This window comes from Aedes aegypti, chromosome 3 (assembly GCF_002204515.2).
Source record: "Aedes aegypti strain LVP_AGWG chromosome 3, AaegL5.0 Primary Assembly, whole genome shotgun sequence".
Taxonomy (NCBI): domain Eukaryota; kingdom Metazoa; phylum Arthropoda; class Insecta; order Diptera; family Culicidae; genus Aedes; species Aedes aegypti.
In genome coordinates this window covers 361,434,874-361,454,282 of record NC_035109.1, presented here as the reverse complement: position 1 = coordinate 361,454,282, position 19,409 = coordinate 361,434,874, and the positions used below count along the sequence as shown (strand labels likewise).

Here is a 19,409-nt window from a genome sequence, read left to right as displayed (position 1 = left end):
AAATTTTATTTATTTTTTTTTTCAAATCAATGAATATATATAAATCTGCCTTCGTGTAAAGATTGTCTTATCTCCAAAAAAAAAATATTATAATTGTGAATGAAAATTAACATGCGCTGCAATTGTTCAACACTGTACATGTTAATCAGAAATCTTCAACCCCAAATTACACACTTGGATATCAAAGGGTCTCGCCCTCGAGTTGGCGCTAAAAACGAGCAGAAAATTTAAAAATCAGCCGAAGATCCCAGAAGGGAAGGTGGAACCGTCCCATCCCATTCACAACCCACCAAACCGGCAAAACAGAGCTAAAAGGTAGCCGATATTTTTCGCGGTTTTCTTCGCGCCGATTGTTCAACTTTTTTTTTCGTTTGCATGAATCGTGACGAAGAGGATCCCTCTTTTGTTCAGGTGCTATGCTTGGATCCTTGGGTCTTCTCGGCACTCTGATCAGATGGTGCCGCCTGGGGATGGGGGCTGTGGCTGGCTGGTTGGTCGATCTCCGTTTATGCTACGGTCTTTATGCTGCGCTGAATAATGCAGGAAGTTACGGTAGGTTATCAACTTGCGACACTGCCAGCTTGCTTTTTCGATCCACTTTCTACATACATTGTTTGTTTTGGATGATGAACGTTACAGATACTAGTGGAAAAGTCGTGAAATTGCCAATTTTTTCAATTTAAAATATATGTTCGATAATAATCATTTGCTCCATAAACATTGACAATGTTCGATTCTTTTCAATCTGAAAGACTTCCAAAAACGTATAGGAGAATCACTCCTATGTTAATTCTCAGACACGTTCCCTATTTTTATAATCTGAAGATAAATCATTAAAAAAAACAGCTGGATGAACTTTATGTAGAAATCATGGATGCATTCCTAAAGTAAACTTTGCGAAAAAAACAGAAGGACGGAATGCAATTACATTAGACATTATTTTTGGTATTTTAGGAGTTCCTTGAGATTACTTTTATTTGTTAGGCACTCCGTGCACTTGGCCGCTACTATGCCGACTATCATATCGTTTCTATAGCTACACAGCTACAGAATCTATTTATATCATAGTTCTTAGGGATCGTTCAAATATTACGTAACGCGACAAGGGGAGGGAGGGGGTCTTCCGTAGTGTTACGGTCCATACAAAAATTTTAAATTTTTCATACAGAAACTGTTACCGTAATCCGGGGGCAAATTAATAACTATTTTACAATCTTTTGCTATGTTATCATTTGAAATTTAAATATTGTCGAATAAATAATCAGTACTCCATTTATCTTCTTCAGTTTATGTAATCGACTTTCCTTGAAATGATATATAACACATCATAAAAATAGTTTTAATATCAAAAAATTAAAATGGCACTCTGGGGCGAAATTGATCACCATATGGCAAAGCAGGTTAAAAAATAAAACATTTCTCTATCTACTAAATTTGGGTCTCGTGAATCTGAAAATCATGTTAAAATTCTTACAACTCGAGTATTTAATCATTTTTTGCAAGTAACAGGGATTTATATTTATAATGTCATTTATAAATCACAGCAATTTGTGTGTAACAAACTCAAAGAAAATGGCAGGGGTAATGCAACGAAATATTCAACAGCTATGTAACGAAAAAAGCGCAGGAGGTGGAGCCAGTATGTACCAACTGAAGCAAATTATTACTAGTTACATATGAATTACAGGAAAACGGTGTGTGGCGGCGAACGTCGGCCCATCTCTACGTCGAAACCAGTATCCAGAAAGTGGCCAAAGCTGGATGGGCAGGGCATGTTGCAAGAATGCCGACAGCGTTCGTCAGGTGTTCGCTTCGGATCCGGTCGGTACAAGAAGGCGTGGTGCGCAGCGAGCTAGGTGGGCGGATCAAGTGCGTATCGATTTGGCGAGCGTGGGGCAGAACCGAGGATGGAGAGATGTGGCCACGAACCGAGTATTGTGGCGTGATATAGTTGATTTAGTGTTATCTGTTTAGATGTTAACTAAATAAATGAAAATGAAGACGAATTAACTCTCCATACCTCGATATTGAAGGGATCGTCGAGTTAGAGAAGTAGTGAGTTACAGAACCAGGGTTCAGGAAAATCTTGAAATTCATTCTACAGTAGCCAAGCAAAGTAAATCACAGTCAGCGAAGCTAGTGAAACTCACACCCATCGCTGCTGTAGGCACAAGGTCTTGAAAATAGCAAAACACCCGTTGCTAAGGGCAACGCAAAATTACTGTAAAAAATATTTAAAGCCTTCAATGACACTAATAATTTAGAAAATTCATGTGTCCAACATAGGCTACTTGATGAGATTCACGTTTTTGAATAACTGTACCTTGCTGCATCAATACCCGGACGCTTAAGCAGAGACCTATATTCAAATTGTATTTTGAATAGATTTTTTCTGGAAATATATAATGTTCTGTGCTGCTACATATTCATTCACATCTTATCTAAGTGACGATCATGAGCGTTTGATTAAAAATGAAGATTTTATCATTTAAATAGTCAAATTAATGATGCTTGTCTTATCCTTAAATCCGGACACTTGTAACAAGCCTTGTCTTTAAATCCGGACACTTTTGAATCAAAATCCGGACAGCATAGTTACATCATGAAATATTTGTGTAAAATAGGTAATAGGCTTACCTTAATCCAATTCAACTCTACATTGTTACGCTTTTGATGCATTTATTTATTCTGCGTTGCTAAAAAAAATGTGAAATGTATGTAAATTAGTGTTTTCATTACCTCAATCGAAGTCATAGATATCCGGTTAGACGCTTGTGTCTTTAAACTGCAGCAATACATGAATCGCACATTTTATTTTAAATTAAAACGAAGTGATTGATCACATACCACTTTTATTAAATTAGCTTCAAGTTTTCTCTTCATGTTACTTTAAAAATGTTCTTTAACAAATGCAAATTGAGGAATACTTAATCTCGTCCGGAATTCGAGCCACTGGTCTTCAATCCCGGACAGTCTATTCCAACATATATAAAGTAGTATTTCCACCATATTTATCCATTTTTTGTATCACTGTATTGTTAATGTATAGTCCCGTTTGCACTTATACTAAAAACTCCATTGAAATAATTGAAATTAATCGCAATATTATCAATCCGAACATGATGGAGCTTCCATCGACGCTTAACCGAGAAGAACTTGCACTGCGAAGAAAAAGTGTCTGACTGGAACAACTTTTCTGTTTTTATTTTTTTCAATTGTTTTTCAGTGATTACTAGATCACATGTTTCATGAAAATGATAAACAATGTAAAAGGTAAAAGTGAAGCACAAAATTTAACACATTAACATATAACTTTTTCTTCATTCAATCAATTTTATCAGAGTGTCCGGATATTGGTACCGTCCGCATTTTAATTCATCACGGTACTCGAAGAGCCACGTGAATTTCTCGAAATTCAAGCCTACTACTAGGGTAAGTGTTCCCTTAGTTGTGGGTGTTCCTATAGGGCCGTTTTCACTGATTTTATTACATTAGCCACATAACCGACACTGCCAATCGACGTATTGGCTTGTTGATACACGGAATAGCTAAAACGAGCGTTCAAATTGCTTCAAAACTGATGAAATATCACTAAAATTGCTAAACCTTTACTTACTTGTACCAACAGTTGCGGTAAAGTGTTCCTATAGTGGAGGATCGCATAAGAAAACAACGAATACCGCAACTATAGAAACACAATTTTAAACATATACCTCAACTAAAGGAACAGTGTACCAATAGTAGAGGTATTATTTTCCACTGACATGCCGTGGATTACTGCGATGAAATCATTTTTCTCATTAAGTCAAATGCACTTCTTGAATTTAGGCTATTAAATGAAGTCCAATCGTGCTTAGTACCTCCACTATTGGCACACCTACCCTATTACCATTCCCAGCTCTGTGCAGAACACAAAACCAGTGCAACTGCGATCCAAGGAATCATCGAGTTAGTTATGAAAACCAACTTTTACTATGGTACCGTAATCCGGGGTAACATTGATCATTTTTTTGAATATTTCTTAAATATTTCGTTTGAAAATGCAAATGTTGAAAAAATTGAAAAATTTAAGCATGTTTAAAAAAATGTTTTAAGTGATTTTTTGATTAAGCTGATATGGGGTACCGTAATTTCGGGTGAAATTGATCATTTTTCACGATTTTTCTAGTCTGTTTCCTATAATGTTAACAATGCCAAACAACTAAATGCAGGAAAACCGAAATTTTCTAACAAATGTAATTTTAGTGTTAACAAATACCTCTAAAATAAAAAATCAGAGGATCTCATTTCGGGGTGAAATTGATCACTTGTCAATGCCATTATTGTTAGTTTCCAAAACAACTCTATATGATAAATTTGAGCTCCCTGAGTCCGAATATGCTTGTAAAATTCTTAAAAATGCAATATTTATAAAAAATAACGAATAGTAAAATTTCAAGAATTACGCGGAAAACGCTTAAATGTATGCAATTTCCTAAGGAATTCAATGATATCTTACAGAAATTCAATTATTTCAACCATATGAGCTAATTGGTACAAGTTTTGGTGATGAAATCTCGTTTAGGGATATATCTCAAGCATCCTCACAAACTTTCAGGATTATACCATGTTCAAATCCTTGCTTATAAATAGAAGCTCATAAGTGTTTGTCAGTACTGCACCGTGCATGATTTTGAAATTTTACGTTTTTTTCATAATAATAAACATTCTTTAACGCAAAAAACTTCACAACACACAATTCGACAATAGTTACGACAAGCAACGTTCATTTACTGCAGCTTACATTGATATTTGTGCTCGATTACGAATAAATAAAATCGTGTGATACGATGATCAATTTCACCCTTCTGATCAATTACACCCGATTTTACGGTAACATTGATCACCCATGTAAACAACGTTCGGTAATGTTAAAAATATCATTACCTACTTAAATCATGACCCCTGAAGCCGAATATGAAGGCCAAACGCTTACAAGTCATTTACTTTTTGAGTTATTTTAAAATTAAAAACACCTTGAACCGCGGAATACCCCTAAAAGTAGGCAATTTCCTAAGGGAATCATATGTTCCTTACAGTAATCCGTTAATGTTACCTAATTGAGCATACTTATGAAAGTTTTGACTACGGAATCGTTTTCAGCTATGCCATTTTTAGTTATAACCGCATTTTCCTTGCTCATATCGTTTGCAGAACTTATGTGAGATATGAATCTTCGGTAGTGTCATCCTTACCCATTGAAATCATTGTTTCGAAAAGTTGACAAATTTACGCATAAGGTAAACGCAATTTGCACAAAAATCTTCACTTTCATTAGCTTATGAATATGAGAATGAGAAACACCATTCATGATTTGGAAATGTTCCATCAATAAATGATGATACGATCTTTTTATGAGATGAGTCATTCCGATCAATGTTACCCCGCTGATCAATGATACCCCAGATTACGGTACTCTAACTCGATATCGAGATACAGAATATCGAGTAAGGGAGAGTTGACTGAAATGAAAACAGCAGTGCGCCTCCTTTATTTGAAGACGAGCTAATGGAGCCGCATGGTTGCTCATTATTTTAACAGAAGGTTGGAGGTTGTGCTAATCCAAGATCCAAATAGCCAATGATCAAGGCACAAATTATTCAGAGTTCGTCAATTTAACATAAATGGGGAAAATTGAAATATTTTAGGGTAACAATGTTATTGAATAGATGCGATATTCCGCTTGGGACCGTACTACCGTGATGCATCAATACCCGGACGCTTAAGCAGTTCAATATGTTCTAATACTAATATCTATATATTTGCGTCAAATTTGATTAATGTACTACCGCGGCACGAATCGTTTTGACTTTTATTTTGATGAAAATAACTAGTTTTCTTGTTAAAATAACAAATAAAATATAAAAATATTGATTTCAATTACACATGTCTTGGTTTTAAATCCGGACACGTGAACCAAAAAGCGGGACATTTTTGAATCAATTTCCGGACACCCGCGCTTTAGCAAGCTGTATTCATGTAAAATTAAGAAAATTACATTTAATATTGGTTATTATATTATAAAGTTTGATTTAAAATACTGGGAAGCTAATAATAATGCTTTTAATAATGAATTATCAAGAATAGTTTGTGGTTCGGTTACTTACATCTTTTGGTTGTAGTCACACGCCAATAATCTGAAACAATCATTATCAAAAAATCAATTTTACCACTACAATTTATTTTAGCGCACGACCATTCACTTTTTCTAGCATTTCTTCCAGGTTTTGTCACATTTTCATTAAAAAAATAAGCTTTCACTGATGCAATCCATAAGTTGAACGGGTAGCGTCCGGATTACAAATCCATGGTTAACAAACTTATCTTTAGTAAAAAAGTTCTTTTACTCTGGTTTTTACAGCTTTGAAATGTTCCAATAATTCATTTAACATGTTCAAATACAAACTAAAGTTCACCACAATTTACATACAACGTTATTGAAAACAATTATCTTCAATTTGATCACTTTTGTTTTGCTAGTGGACTTGAATCACAAAAACTGCACTGCAAACGAATGGTGTCAAACTGGGGTTGCAATTTTGTTTTTATTATTAACAATGGCTACTAGATGAAAATTTGTGGTAAAATCATGAGTAATGTTACAAAGCTCAGATGGGAATCATTAAAGCCACATTATTATTCAAATTCACATTTTAATTAATTGAAATGTTCAGATTGTCCGGATATTGGTACCGTCCGGATTTTGATTCATCACGGTATAAGCATTTTAAATTTTCAAAATATTTGACATTTAACAGCACTGGGTTTGATACTGCTAAAGCTTGGAGAGATCTGATTTTGCTAGAATCGCCTTATTTATGAAAATCAAATAAATAAAGAATTTCAATTGAGAACTACATGCCTTTAAGGAGATAGATCAACAGTTTTTTTTTCTTTATCTTAAACCACCGATTATCCACATTTTCGGTTCAATGGGACCGATCGAAATGATAGATGTTCTCTCTCCTTCGCCAGACTGCTACCGATTGTCGGCTGTCTTCTCTTTTGCCACCTTCTGCTGTCTTCCGAAAATCGTGAAAGGAAAGACACAAAAAGCATTGTCGGAAGAAAAGCATCAACCTGTTGGCCCGAGAGCCCTCAGAGAAAAACGAACCAGAGGAAGGACAGAAAAACAGAAAACCATAGAATCCAATCGATTATGCCGGTGTATCAATTTACAGCAACGCCACCGCCCGGAATGAATGCGGTATTCGCCGTCCTACGTTTTGACCGCACTCCGGTTTTGTCGACGTAAGGGAAGACGGGATAATATGCGCCCTCTAAGATAAAAAAAAAAACAAGAGAGGCGTAGCGGAAAATGCGCAGCCATTCAGCAAGATCAAGCTGAGGGTCCTGGGTTCGAATCCTTGTTCAAATCCCACTGATCGAGGATTTTTTCGGGTTGGAAATTTTCTCGACTTCTCAGAGCATAAAGTTTCTGCGGACGTGCCACACGATATACACATGCAAAAATGGTCAATTGGTAAAGAACTTCAGAAGAAGTTTTATAACTCGTTTGAGGTTGGGATTTTGCGGTTTCTGGATAATTATTAAGTGTAGCGTATTTTTCCCACGTCATTTACTCCCAAAATTACCAAAAACAGTTTTGGATTTTGAATTAATTTTTCAATGTTAAAATTGTAAAATATTTGCCCGCGAAAGGCGTTAGAATTGATGAAGATATCGTATGAAATGATCGAATGTGACTAAAATACCTTTTATCTTGAAGATATTGCGGTAGGACGTTTTACCCCAACGGCGCATTTTACACCTAGTTCCCCTAAATGTGGTCCAGCCCTTCTGGTCATTGATAGGGATGGGAAACTCCCTCCGAAAAGGTGCGAGAATAAACAGAGCGAAGAGAAGCACGTGGTCTTCCAGGCAGGTGCAGTACGCGAAGAAGGCGCTACAACGGGGAATGGATCGATGTGGGAAAAACTTTGATTCAGCAAATCGATTGAATTACGATGAATGAGAATGAATAACCACATTCACAGGGGAAGTGGTTTGCCTTTTCCGAGTCATTTCACTCGTACTTGGGATTTCGAGTGCCGTACTTGTGAATGAGCCGAGATGGTGCGAAATCGAATTTGATATGCGAGTTTACGGGAGCCGGCAGGTTGACCTATTGAAATCGAATCCGGTTGTTACGCGTTGCTTTCGAGAGCTGGAATTTCTCCGCTGCTAACTACGTGCTTTGAATAGTTTAGGTGCTGATATGCGCGAAAGGAACTAATCTGGGTTCTATTATTCTCATTTCTTCACAGATGAGGCGCCGATCCAGGATGAAGGTTCTCAAGATTTTGCAGTCGTTCTCGCAAGGTAAGTATCTATCAGCTGGAAGCTTGAAGCAGTAATTAACCATGAACCTTTTCCGATCGTTTTAGGGACATTCATTGCGTTCATATTGTCGCTTCTTTATTGCGGCCACTGCAGTATAGCGGAACCAGGGGTAAGTCTTGAAAAAGTACTAGAGCTTATAAACAATTCTAACAATTCCGTTTCTAGTACCTGGACTTTGACAACCTTCCGGAGACGAACTTCACGTGCGCCGGAAAGGTGATTGGCGGCTACTACGCCGATCTGGAAGCCTCGTGCCAGATGTTCCACGTGTGTACCATCGGTCAGGGTGACGAACCGATGGACATCAAGTTCCTCTGCCTGAACGGAACAGTGTTCGATCAGGAGACACGCGTTTGCGAACGCGTCGATGAAGTCGACTGCTCAAAGTCGGAGAGGTTCTATTACCTCAATTTGGAGCTATACGGCAACACGATCATTCCAGCGCCGGAAGGTAAGTGGTTTGCCAGCGAAGTGTTCTTCAAATAGTCACATGGCTAACGTTTGCATTCGTTTCACAGAGAGCAGCTCGGAGGAAGTCTCGAGCAGCGCCAGCAGTCCATCGTCCACATCGACGTCGACTACTTCAACAACGACCAGCACAACCACCACAACCAAAAAGCCCACAACGACAACGCCATCACGTAGATTTATCTTTAACAATAGTAAAGGAAGTCCAATCGTGTCCTCCACGACATTGGCCACGCCAACACATGGTTATTCGACTTCCACTTCGAAGCCAGGAGAAGAGGAAGAAGAATACGAATATGAAGACGAAGAGTACGACGACACGAATTCGAAGGACGATTCGGCTGCCACAGGACCTGCCGTTGTACCCAACCTAGAGGACGACGGTGGATCCTTCTCGCCGCAGCAATTCACGTTGCAGCAGCAAACGCAAAATAGTCAACCAAAACCGGAAGATCCGGCCAAGACAGGGTCCAAACCGGCCGTATCCTTCCAACAGCAACATTTCCAAAATGGCGGCACACTGGCTGTGACCAATTCGCACGTGACCGTCACCACTCATACGACCAGTAGTAGCGGCACCGGCGGTAGCAGCAGTAGTAATAGTAACACTAGCAACAATGCAAATAGCCAAAAGAAAAATGCTCAACCATCCCTCACGACGAAGGAGAAACATGCTCTCGAGCATCAGAAGCTCCAGCAGCAGCAAGCCCTCCTTCAACAACAGATGCTCGCCAAGCAGCATCAAGAACTACAGAAGAAACAACAGGAAGCTGCCGTGCAGCAACAGCAGAAAGCCATCCAACAGCAACAGAAGCAGGTCCAACAGCACGAGTCCGAAATCAAAAACCACCAAGCTCAACTCCTCCTGCACACGCAGAAGATCAATCGCCAGCAGCAGCAGAAACCGTTTCCTAACAAATCAACCTACAACCCGTACGGTGTCATCACTCCTCACCAGCAGCAGCAAGAGCAGCAATCCGAAGAACAAACACTGCAAGCTCAATCACCAAAGAGAATCCCACTGTTGGCGGCAGTGAATCCAATCGGACCGCCGCAACAATCGCCAGTGGCGTCGCAACCATCGAGCGTGTCGCAACTGGCCCCCTTCCGACTGAGGGCACAGGGCTTCAAACTACCGTCCCAACAGGAGGACCGTTTTGAAGGATACCGGAGACAGCCACCCCCGCAGGTAGGTGACTAGGGTTACTTTCGGTGCACTGCTGTCTCGATGCAGTGCAGAGTTCAACAGTCCATTAACCCTTCAGTCGTCGCGCGGTTTGTCACCGTCAGAACCACCACGCTGATGCTGTATATGATAAGCGAGGTTTTTTCAGCATTGTTGTACAAAATACAACAGCGCGACGACTGAAGTGTTAAGAAGCAGAGTCCAATGACCGTGACGTCCTGATCCATCATTCAGTTCGATTTATTTAGTTACCAACTAGTTTTGAATCGAACGCCAATTTTGTAGGGTTGCTTTCCAGTATTCCTGCAACATGTTCTGCCAGCTATGGCTACCTTCAATATACTGGTTTCACCGTAGAGTTGGAAGCGCTCGTAGTTCATTCTTTGACGCCACACATTGTTCACTTACTTCACTGATTTCGAAAACCTGCTGCACTTACGTCGACAGTTTATTAGTCTTTGATTTATCCTCTGTCTCGATCCACTTTGCCTGAACCCTCAGCATCAATCGGATGTTCAGCAAAGTGCTGCTTCGACTTTTCGACCACCTAACATTCTTCCGTCAAAATTCTCCCATCCGTATCCCTATACATTTCGATTCGACGCACAAAGCCTGAGTACGTTTCTTGACCCTAGCACTAGTAACATTAGTAGCCGAGTAACAGCTTAGTCAGCTGAAATGAGTGTATTTTAGCTGAATAAACTTCGGCTCTATTCCTTATCATCACACTCCATTTAATGCAGAGTGAGCTTGGTAAAACCCAGCTGAAATGAGTGTATTTTAGCTGAATAAACTGGTGAGCTCGTTTCATACTGCTTTTTAATAGAATTTTTGCACTTCCACCAAAGCTAGAAACTTCACCTACCCCGGCTTTCTGGGATGCTAATGTGGTTTAGGTTCTATGGTTCTCACTCAACGGTCTATTACGGATGCACGTCTCGAGTGTTGTAAGAGAAAAAGAGGAAAACGACTCTGTACAACGCCACATTTATTTGGCATGGGATAGAAGTCCGATGCCCCCCTGAACTGAATACCATATGTACTTTAGGGGTCTGAGAGCTTGTTGATGTCTCTACACCATTTTGTCACCTCTTGCTCTATTTGCTCAGGCTGCGATTTCTCTCTGACACGTCACTTACATTTTGGGGCCGGACACACGCCTGGGCCATGTGAGACTTTTTATGATAGATGCTCCTGTGCTTGTTGGTTCTCTGTACTCCACTGCGCTGCTCGTCATGCTCTTCGTGCAAACCGGTTGGATGCCGAGGTCGGCCATGCAATTCCGGTTGAGTGGTGACTTCCGGTACGCAAGCAACCCAATGACCCAGAGCCGGCGATTGGTCGTGATCGATACTACTCAGCGTAGTTCTCGACGGTGAAGCTAGCCTACTCCGATGGAGAGTTCCCCGACGCCGGAATATCTCCCGAAACCGGTAACGTTGCGCGTTGTTCTTACCGTTGGTCCAGCGATTCCGGTTGGAGGATTGCTTCCGGTTCACTGGCGATTACTCAAGCCGGTGACTCGCTACGGACTACTCAGAATAGTCCCCGACGGTGGATCTATCCTACTCTGGCGAAGATTTCCCCGACGGCGAAGATCTTCCGAACCGATGCATTCCGGGCAGATGCCGAGGTCGTCCCTGCGATTCCGGTGGAGAGAAGATTCCGCCCCGACGATCGTTGCTATTTTGCGATCTACTCAGCTAGTCCCGACGGAGGACCGAGCCTACTCCGACACGATGTTAGTCGGTCCTGTAATACCAGTTGGGGGATGACTTCCGGTTTGCAGGCACCCCAACTATCTACTGATACTACGTGACGCTTGAACCACTTGGCCTAGTTTCCGTCGGAGGATCTAGCCTACTCTGACCGCAGCGCGTCGCCCCATGGTCTTCTCGCCATGTTTGTTGCAGTGACGACAGGATTTGCGTTATCGCTTTGTTCACCGCGGGCCACGTACTTACTCGTTGTCGGGGTTTAGATCTCCGTCGCTGCTTCCGAGCATTTTGTTCCGCAGTTTCGCGAATCTTGGGCAGCCAAAATTTACATGTTGTGGTGTCTCCTCGATGTTTCGGAAATCTAGGCAGTGTGGCGACTCTACGTGCCCGAATCTATGGAAATACTTTCTAAAACATTAATGACCTGATAGGAATTGTGTAGAAGTACTTCTCCGTGCTTCCTATTTATCCACGTCAACAGGTTTGGGATGAGCCGATGGGTCCATCTTCCTTTCTCTGAGACTGCACCCACTCGTGCTGCCCCCACGCCATAGATTCGACTCTGACCATCTTCCTTACGTTTCTGACGTCTCTTCGTTGGTAGCACTCGATATCCTCCGCCAAAGTGATGAAAATGGGGATCATACTGGCTATAACGCATACAGCATCTGACGATATCGTTCTACACGCACTCGCAACTCGCACTGTCTTCAGCTGAAACGCTCTGTTCAGCTTTCCATGGTTCCGCTTTGTTTCCAGTGCCTTGCCCCAAGCAGGAACTTCATACCTCAGTAACGATGACGAGATAATAGCTAGCAGACGCCTCGTACTGCTGCTGGGGCCGCTCAAGTTTGGCATGATTCTCCCTATTGCATTAATTGCCTTCTTGGACTTTTCACATGCGTAATCAACGTGGCTGTTAAAATTCAGCCAATCGTCGATCATCACTCCCAGGTGCTTCAATACGCGCTACGGTGCAATCACATACTTTGAAACGTTAACCTCCATCTGCTGAGCCGCCTTGCAGTTGTTGACTAGCAATTGCGTCAATTGTTTCCATCACCGACATTTCCACTTCTTCCAGCGTCTCCAGCGTGACACATCATCCACAAAACCAACAAACTTCACCTTCCTGGGCACCCACAGTGTCAACACTCCGTCATACATCCCGTTCCAAACAGTTGGACCGAGAATGGAACCTTGAGGGACGCCCGCTGTCAATTGCATTGACTTCTGCGCTTGTTTCGTACACCAAGATTATGTTCTGCAAGTGGCTCGTCAGGATCTTGCACAGATCGTGGATCTGCATTCTGAGCAGTGCTGCAACGTTTTTCGCATCTATTGTAACCATGGTGCAGTATCGATCTCATCTTCGATTCTGCTTTGACACTCAAGTAATATTCAAACTGCGTCTATCACCAATACTACTTTGCGGAATCCAAACTGCATTTTTGACAACTCGTATTCACTCTCCGTGCACTTCATCAGCCCGTTAAATATGATTCTCTCTAGGAGTTTTCCAAGCGTATCCAGCAGGCAAATGGCAAGCAGGGATGGTACACAAATTATGTCACGCTAAATTTCAACTTTTTCGACACCCCCCCCCCCCCCCCCCCCCCTCTTTGTCACACTTTTTATATGAGTCGTCCAAAAATTTTGTAAGGCTTGTCACGCTTGGCTCGACCCCCTCCCCCTCTTAGAGCGTGACGTAATTTGTGCATGACCCCGCAGTACCAGCTTCTGGATCTCCCATACCCCAGGGAAGTTACTTTCGTCTAGACACTTAAGCAACACTTTCCTGAACATGCCCAGATATGCCAGCTTTTAGCGCCACGCTCGGTATTCCATCTGGACCAGGGGCTTTCTTCGATTTTAGGCGTTTCGCCGCTTCTACAAGCTCGTCGTTAGACACTTGCAGGTCTTCGGAGATTTCTTCTGCGTCTTTTTCGTACGGTGTCCACAAATTGGTGTCTGCATCTCGGCACATTTTCGAGTAGCAATTGGATTTACTAAGCTTGATCTCCCGTTTGAGGGCGGTTCTAGCTTCTCGAAAAGCCGTCCTTCGCTCTCTTCTCTCCTTTTCCGTCCCTGCTCTCAGAGCCCGTTTTCAGGCCCTCAGATAAGCAGTGTCACAAGCCGATACCATTTCATATGTTAGCTCGGTGACGTCGATATCCTCGTTATCGCCGTCTTGACAAAGTGCCTCAACGAATAGTTCCTTTCGTCTTCCACTTCCGTTCGCTAGTTATTCTTCCCATTGTTGCCGCAGGGTTCCGTTGACCGATGCAGTAGCGAATCGCTAGATGGCCGCTATGGGTGCACCCCTAACAAACTCTTTAGTACAGTTTCCCTTCTGTTTCTCCGAAATGTGCTTATCATTCATTTCAAATTTGTATCGATGTAATGCAGCCTTTATTTAATCATTAAACAAACTGAGGACGGTTCGTCTCTATAAGAAACGGCATTAGCCATTATTCATATTTTATAAAATGAAAATATTGAGATTACTAAAATAACTTTTAAATAGTTCGACATTCGATATGTCGACGAACTGATAGATAACTTTTTTGAAATGAGGCTGCGTGGATTGCATCACATACCAAGGGGAAGAGATCATGTAGCTTCTGAACCCTCCCACTAACAAAACTCCTTCCTGTGACAACCATGGAGATGCAGAGGTGATCTCGGTCTCTACAAGCAATGGATATCATACGAACATTCCTTCTCTTCCTTGATGACCGTTAGGACGTCCAGCGCCGTTTTTGACATTACTGTTTGGAGTTTTCAAAATTGTACATTAAAGACGGTATGCTACTCCCAAACTGCATCTGTTGGCTCCCTGCACGGCAACGTGGATCTACTCAAATCTGAGTTGTTTCAACGCAAAACCGTAGTTGAACCCAATAACCCAAATTTGGCTATATTTCCAAGGCCTCCATTGGGTACTTTGCCTTTAAAGCCATAAAAATGTTTACCTAAATTTGGTTTGAATCAACGCAAAATTAAGTTCATTCAACCCAAGCTTGAAAATAATGCATTTTACCCAAATTTGGCTTATTGAGCCAAACTACCCCCATTGAGTAGGTGCAGCTCTCTCTGTTTTTGACAACATTTGTGGGGAAGAGAGAGAATACCGAGAGATTTTGGGTTGAAAGAATAATCGATATACTTAATTTTGGGTAAAGTCAACTCAAAAATTAGGTAAACTGATTTTTCCGTGTGCGCAATATTGATAATTCCGCTAAATCACGGAGAAGCAATTACGAATTGTACGGTCATCAATTCTTATGCTTGTTTTTTTCAAGATTTATCCTTACTAATTAAGGGTAGACTTAGAACGACCGGACTTAGAATCTAGCGGATAATAACCAGCGGACTATTCCCTGAGCACTGTGATATTTACGCTGTGGAAATATTACACTTGTTGCTTGTTCAATGTCTAACAACTCTCTGCCTCTCTGCTTTATTCCATAGTCATAGGTTACCGTTCGATCGCAGATCGAACTCCCGAAGTAAAAACGATCATTGACGTTTTATTTCGAATGCGCAGGGGAGTGCGCATGATCGTTAAGGGTATAACAATTTCATCACACACAATTTCAGGCGAATGGCGTTGTTGCTCCCGGAAGAGGCGAGTCTAATGTTTCCGTTCTCGTTTATAACCTCTCCCGGTCTGTCTGTATTTGTCTGTACTTCTCGTTGAATCGATCAGTCCATGAACTTCGTCTCACGTACACGATGTTGTTTTCAGCTGCATAGCTAATGGCTGCTCTCACTATACTCCAGCAGTCTCCAAGAAGCTCTTCATCGAGCTCAACCTCACTCTCTTCCGGTATTGCATCTTCAAGTTGTTGCGCCTTTACAGTGGCGATATCTGGCTGCTTTAGCCGTTCTAGGTTATTCCGGTTCAGTCGTCGGCACCGAACATTGTTGATGATGGACATTTTTGGGGACAGGTTCTCTATCACCGGATGGTGGCGCCACTATTAGTTCTGAATTCGAAGATGTCGTTGCTCAGATTGTACTTATCAGTCGGTGACTTCAGCTCCGATGTCATCCTCACTAGCTACTTCATTGCTTCCTAGAATGGTATCCTTAACTTTTGTTAAAGTAGAAGCTGATTGGTTTCCAACGACCTCTAAACTGACAAAGCTGTTTTGGCTACGATGGCCATTCAGGAGTTTATCAAAGTTTCACTTCTACCTCCCTGATAAGTCCAGCCAAAATCTGGGAATTTAGTTTTTTCTCTTAACTTTTAAATAAGACACCTGTTTCAATTGCTATCCAAGATTCGAATGAGCCAGCTCATCGAAACTGGTCTGTATTTCTACTTTTCGCTCACATAGCGCGTCAAATGACTTTTGAATACACACTTAATTCATGATAATCAAATATTATTAATTCTGTATACTGATATAAATTCATTTGTCTATTTCTAACGTGTCCAATTAAGACACAACACTCCCGTCCACATCATTTTCGTCCATCAAGATGCTCGCATCCTTGTCTCCGCACATATCTACTCGTGGCACGAAGCTTTCACGGTATTGAGCTCTGATAGAACTTCCGCGCTTCTTGAGATGGCTGCTCTTGCTGTAGATGTGTGTCATTCATAATAAGTTCAATAATCCTACTAAAAATCCATCGTCCTTTCCAGGTCTCCTTGCATCTGCCCTTTGAACAGCTCCGCCATCAGAAGGACATCTCGCTGCAGTTCGATCCGGAAGAGGAGGACCTCACCCAAATCCCGAACCGTAAAGAGCTCAAACGTTCCGATCCACCGTTCCACAGTTCAATCCACGGCAACAACACCCCACCCACGGTCTCGCTGAAAACGTCCGTAACGGCTGCTAACAATGCTGTCCAGTCGACAGCTCAGGCCCCGGTGGCGATGGAGCACAAACAGCCGGAACCGGATTCGGCCAGCTATCCGGACGATCCGGTCGAGTACTACGATGAGGATTACAGCGCAGAGCCGGCCAGCGGCAATCCTAGTTTAGATAGTGTTAAGTCAAACTCCAATAGCGGCTCGGTGGTGACCCACAAGCGCTCCGGAGAGAACCAACTGGGCGATCCGAAGGTTCTCACCGGCAGTGGCCTTCCGACCACCCAAGCGAGTCGAACTAGTAGCACTAGCGGTAACAATAGCTCTAAGTCTAAGAACACTAGTAGATTTATCATTAACAATGAACACCACAAAAGTCCAACAAATCCGTACAACAGCAATCGAGCGCGCACCGGAAGGCTGTACGACGGTCGGCCGTCCGGTTTGGGGGGAACACCTACCCCAAAATCTCGTGCCAGCTACAACCCGCAGCCAAAGGTGATCGTCACCACCAGTACCTCGATCCGGGACAACAGCGGCCGGACGATCAACTATTCCATCAGTAGCAGCAATCCGTCTCCGGCAACGACCGCTGCCAGTCACGTGGCCAAATACCGAGAGCCTTCAACGAGAGGCTACGATGAGTACAAAGAGGACGACGTCCTGTCGGATCCATTCTTCCTCGATGTACCCAAGGTTAGTGGCGGAAACGGAAGGAGAAAGCGCGATGCTTGGTCCCAGCGGAAACGAAGGAAACCATTCTTGTACATTGTTCCTCGATTTATGTAGCTATACGACAAACACGCTGTAGAATCAACACAAAACATCTCGCCCTCCCCCCAATCAAAGAAGAGAAACTAAAAACTCTTAAAAATATTCTTATTGAACAAAGCATGCAACATACTGACTCTAGTTTTAATGTAGGCAAAAGTAATTTCGTTAAAATATTTTCTCTGTAAATATAACTTTTCTCCAAAACGAATCCAAGCGATATGAATCAATACTCATTTAATATATACATTTACTCTTATTTTTAAAAAGAATATCTTGTACATTGATCGCGGAAAATCATAAAAACTCTGCATGAAGTTCGGACAAATTGGACTAGCGTTAAAATATTTGTAATTATAAAGCACTTTTAAACATAATCTATTGTAGCTAATTTAATACTTTTCGTAGCGACCTAAGCGTGTATAAGTCCTGTACAGAGAAAATATACAGTTTTAAGTAAATCCTTCCATAGGGTAACAACTATTGAACCAACAACAATGTGGTATGAACAAGTTATGGCCTTTCGACGGTGAACAAGCACAAAGTAGGAACAATCAGGACGTGGATTTTTTTTACGGTTCAAAGAAGCCTCGATTGTATACGTGTAAAAATGTTAAACGGTTGACGAATCAATTTGTAGTTCGGTTTTAAGAGGAAATAAATCTGAAATTAAAATGCCAATCAGAATGAAAATGTATGGAAAATTGATTGTTTCCTATTGCTCGATGACCGACCCGAAAACCGAATTCCGAAGAACAGACTCAACGTCGCTAAAGATTTTACACAGAACTCTTATTGATTTCTGAGCAAAACTATCTCGGGATTTGAGTAACAATCATTTTTAGTGTGAACGGTCGCTGATAAAACGCCGACAAGTATGCAATACACATTTCAAATTGCGCGTCAGACAAATGCATTTTCTATTGTAGCATATCATAAGGCGCAATTTACCAGACAACATAATCTAAAAGGCCTTTTATATGCGTGTCTGTCCCTTCAGTAACGCATACTTTGTGCACTATGGAATACATTTTAGAAAAAATGGCCAAAAACTATAAGTGCACGGGAAAAAATTCTGTGGTAAAAATAACTATTTTAGCTGATTACGCCCATTCTTGAAGCTACCATGGAATTTTAGATCAATTTACTATGTTTACGGTACATCCCACATCATTACTGGTACATTTGACAGAAATAAATTACAACAATCTGATTTCGACTACGGACATGGTAAAATCAAGCGCATTTCTGGTCTGCTGGAAATTGCCGGTGCGAGCGCTTAAGTTAACCCCCTAAAATGGTAGTTTTTACCGCACAATATTTTTTTGATTGATTGATATATAAACATTGTAATTTACAATTTGTTAATTTATTGATAACATGTTAATTTACGCTTTTTATCAAGTCAAGGAAACTTTGAGGAAAACAAATATAGAAGTCAAAACTGACAGAATAGATTAATGATGCAATATTAATTTCTTTAATCACATTGCATTTGTTAACTGGGCTGTTAAGCGATAAAAAGAAATACTGCTTTTGGAGCTTGATAGAACAACCACATTTGGCTACTAATGAAACAATTGTGTTGAGCTTCAGTAGGGGAAGGGGTGATGTCCTTAACGATATCATCTTGTTTCCGATAGAAAAACGAGGAATTTGTATAGTTCCAACGCACAACATCAAAAATAGCGATATTATCTATACCAGTAACACAAATTCTGATTTAAATAGCTAAATTTTCAAATATAGGCTGTTTCATGTATTTTAGACAGAGCGTTACGCGTATATAATTTGGCCACTTCCATTTGATTTTGCCGTAAATGGCCAAATTATATACGCGTATCGGTCTATCCAAAATACATGAAACATCCTATATATCGCTAGCAAAAAACGATGAAAATGTTCATTTTACCTGCACTATGTGGGTAAATTGAACAGCTGTTGGTGGTAAAATGTATATCAAGCAAAAAACGAGATATTTTTGAAAATTTTCATTGCATTCCTGAAAATATATCCATTAATGATTGTAACCCATTCAAAAAGAAATCTAAAGGTATCA

General features: G+C 41.2%; 1 protein-coding gene across 5 annotated transcripts in view; it reads left to right on the top strand.

Annotated features, from left to right (window-relative positions):
• LOC5568519 (AF4/FMR2 family member 4) overlaps positions 1-18,047 on the top strand; it is a 492,113-nt gene extending 474,066 nt beyond the window's left edge. For all 5 annotated transcript variants that reach the window (XM_021854371.1, XM_021854374.1, XM_021854372.1 and 2 more), the window contains 5 exons: positions 8,307-8,361; positions 8,427-8,491; positions 8,548-8,833; positions 8,901-10,039; positions 16,412-18,047. In XM_021854371.1, coding sequence (XP_021710063.1) covers positions 8,307-8,361; positions 8,427-8,491; positions 8,548-8,833; positions 8,901-10,039; positions 16,412-17,368 — 2,502 coding nt within the window. In that variant the 3' untranslated portion in view covers positions 17,369-18,047. The remainder of the gene's footprint in view (positions 1-8,306; positions 8,362-8,426; positions 8,492-8,547; positions 8,834-8,900; positions 10,040-16,411) is intronic.
• The last annotated feature ends 1,362 nt before the right edge of the window (positions 18,048-19,409 follow it).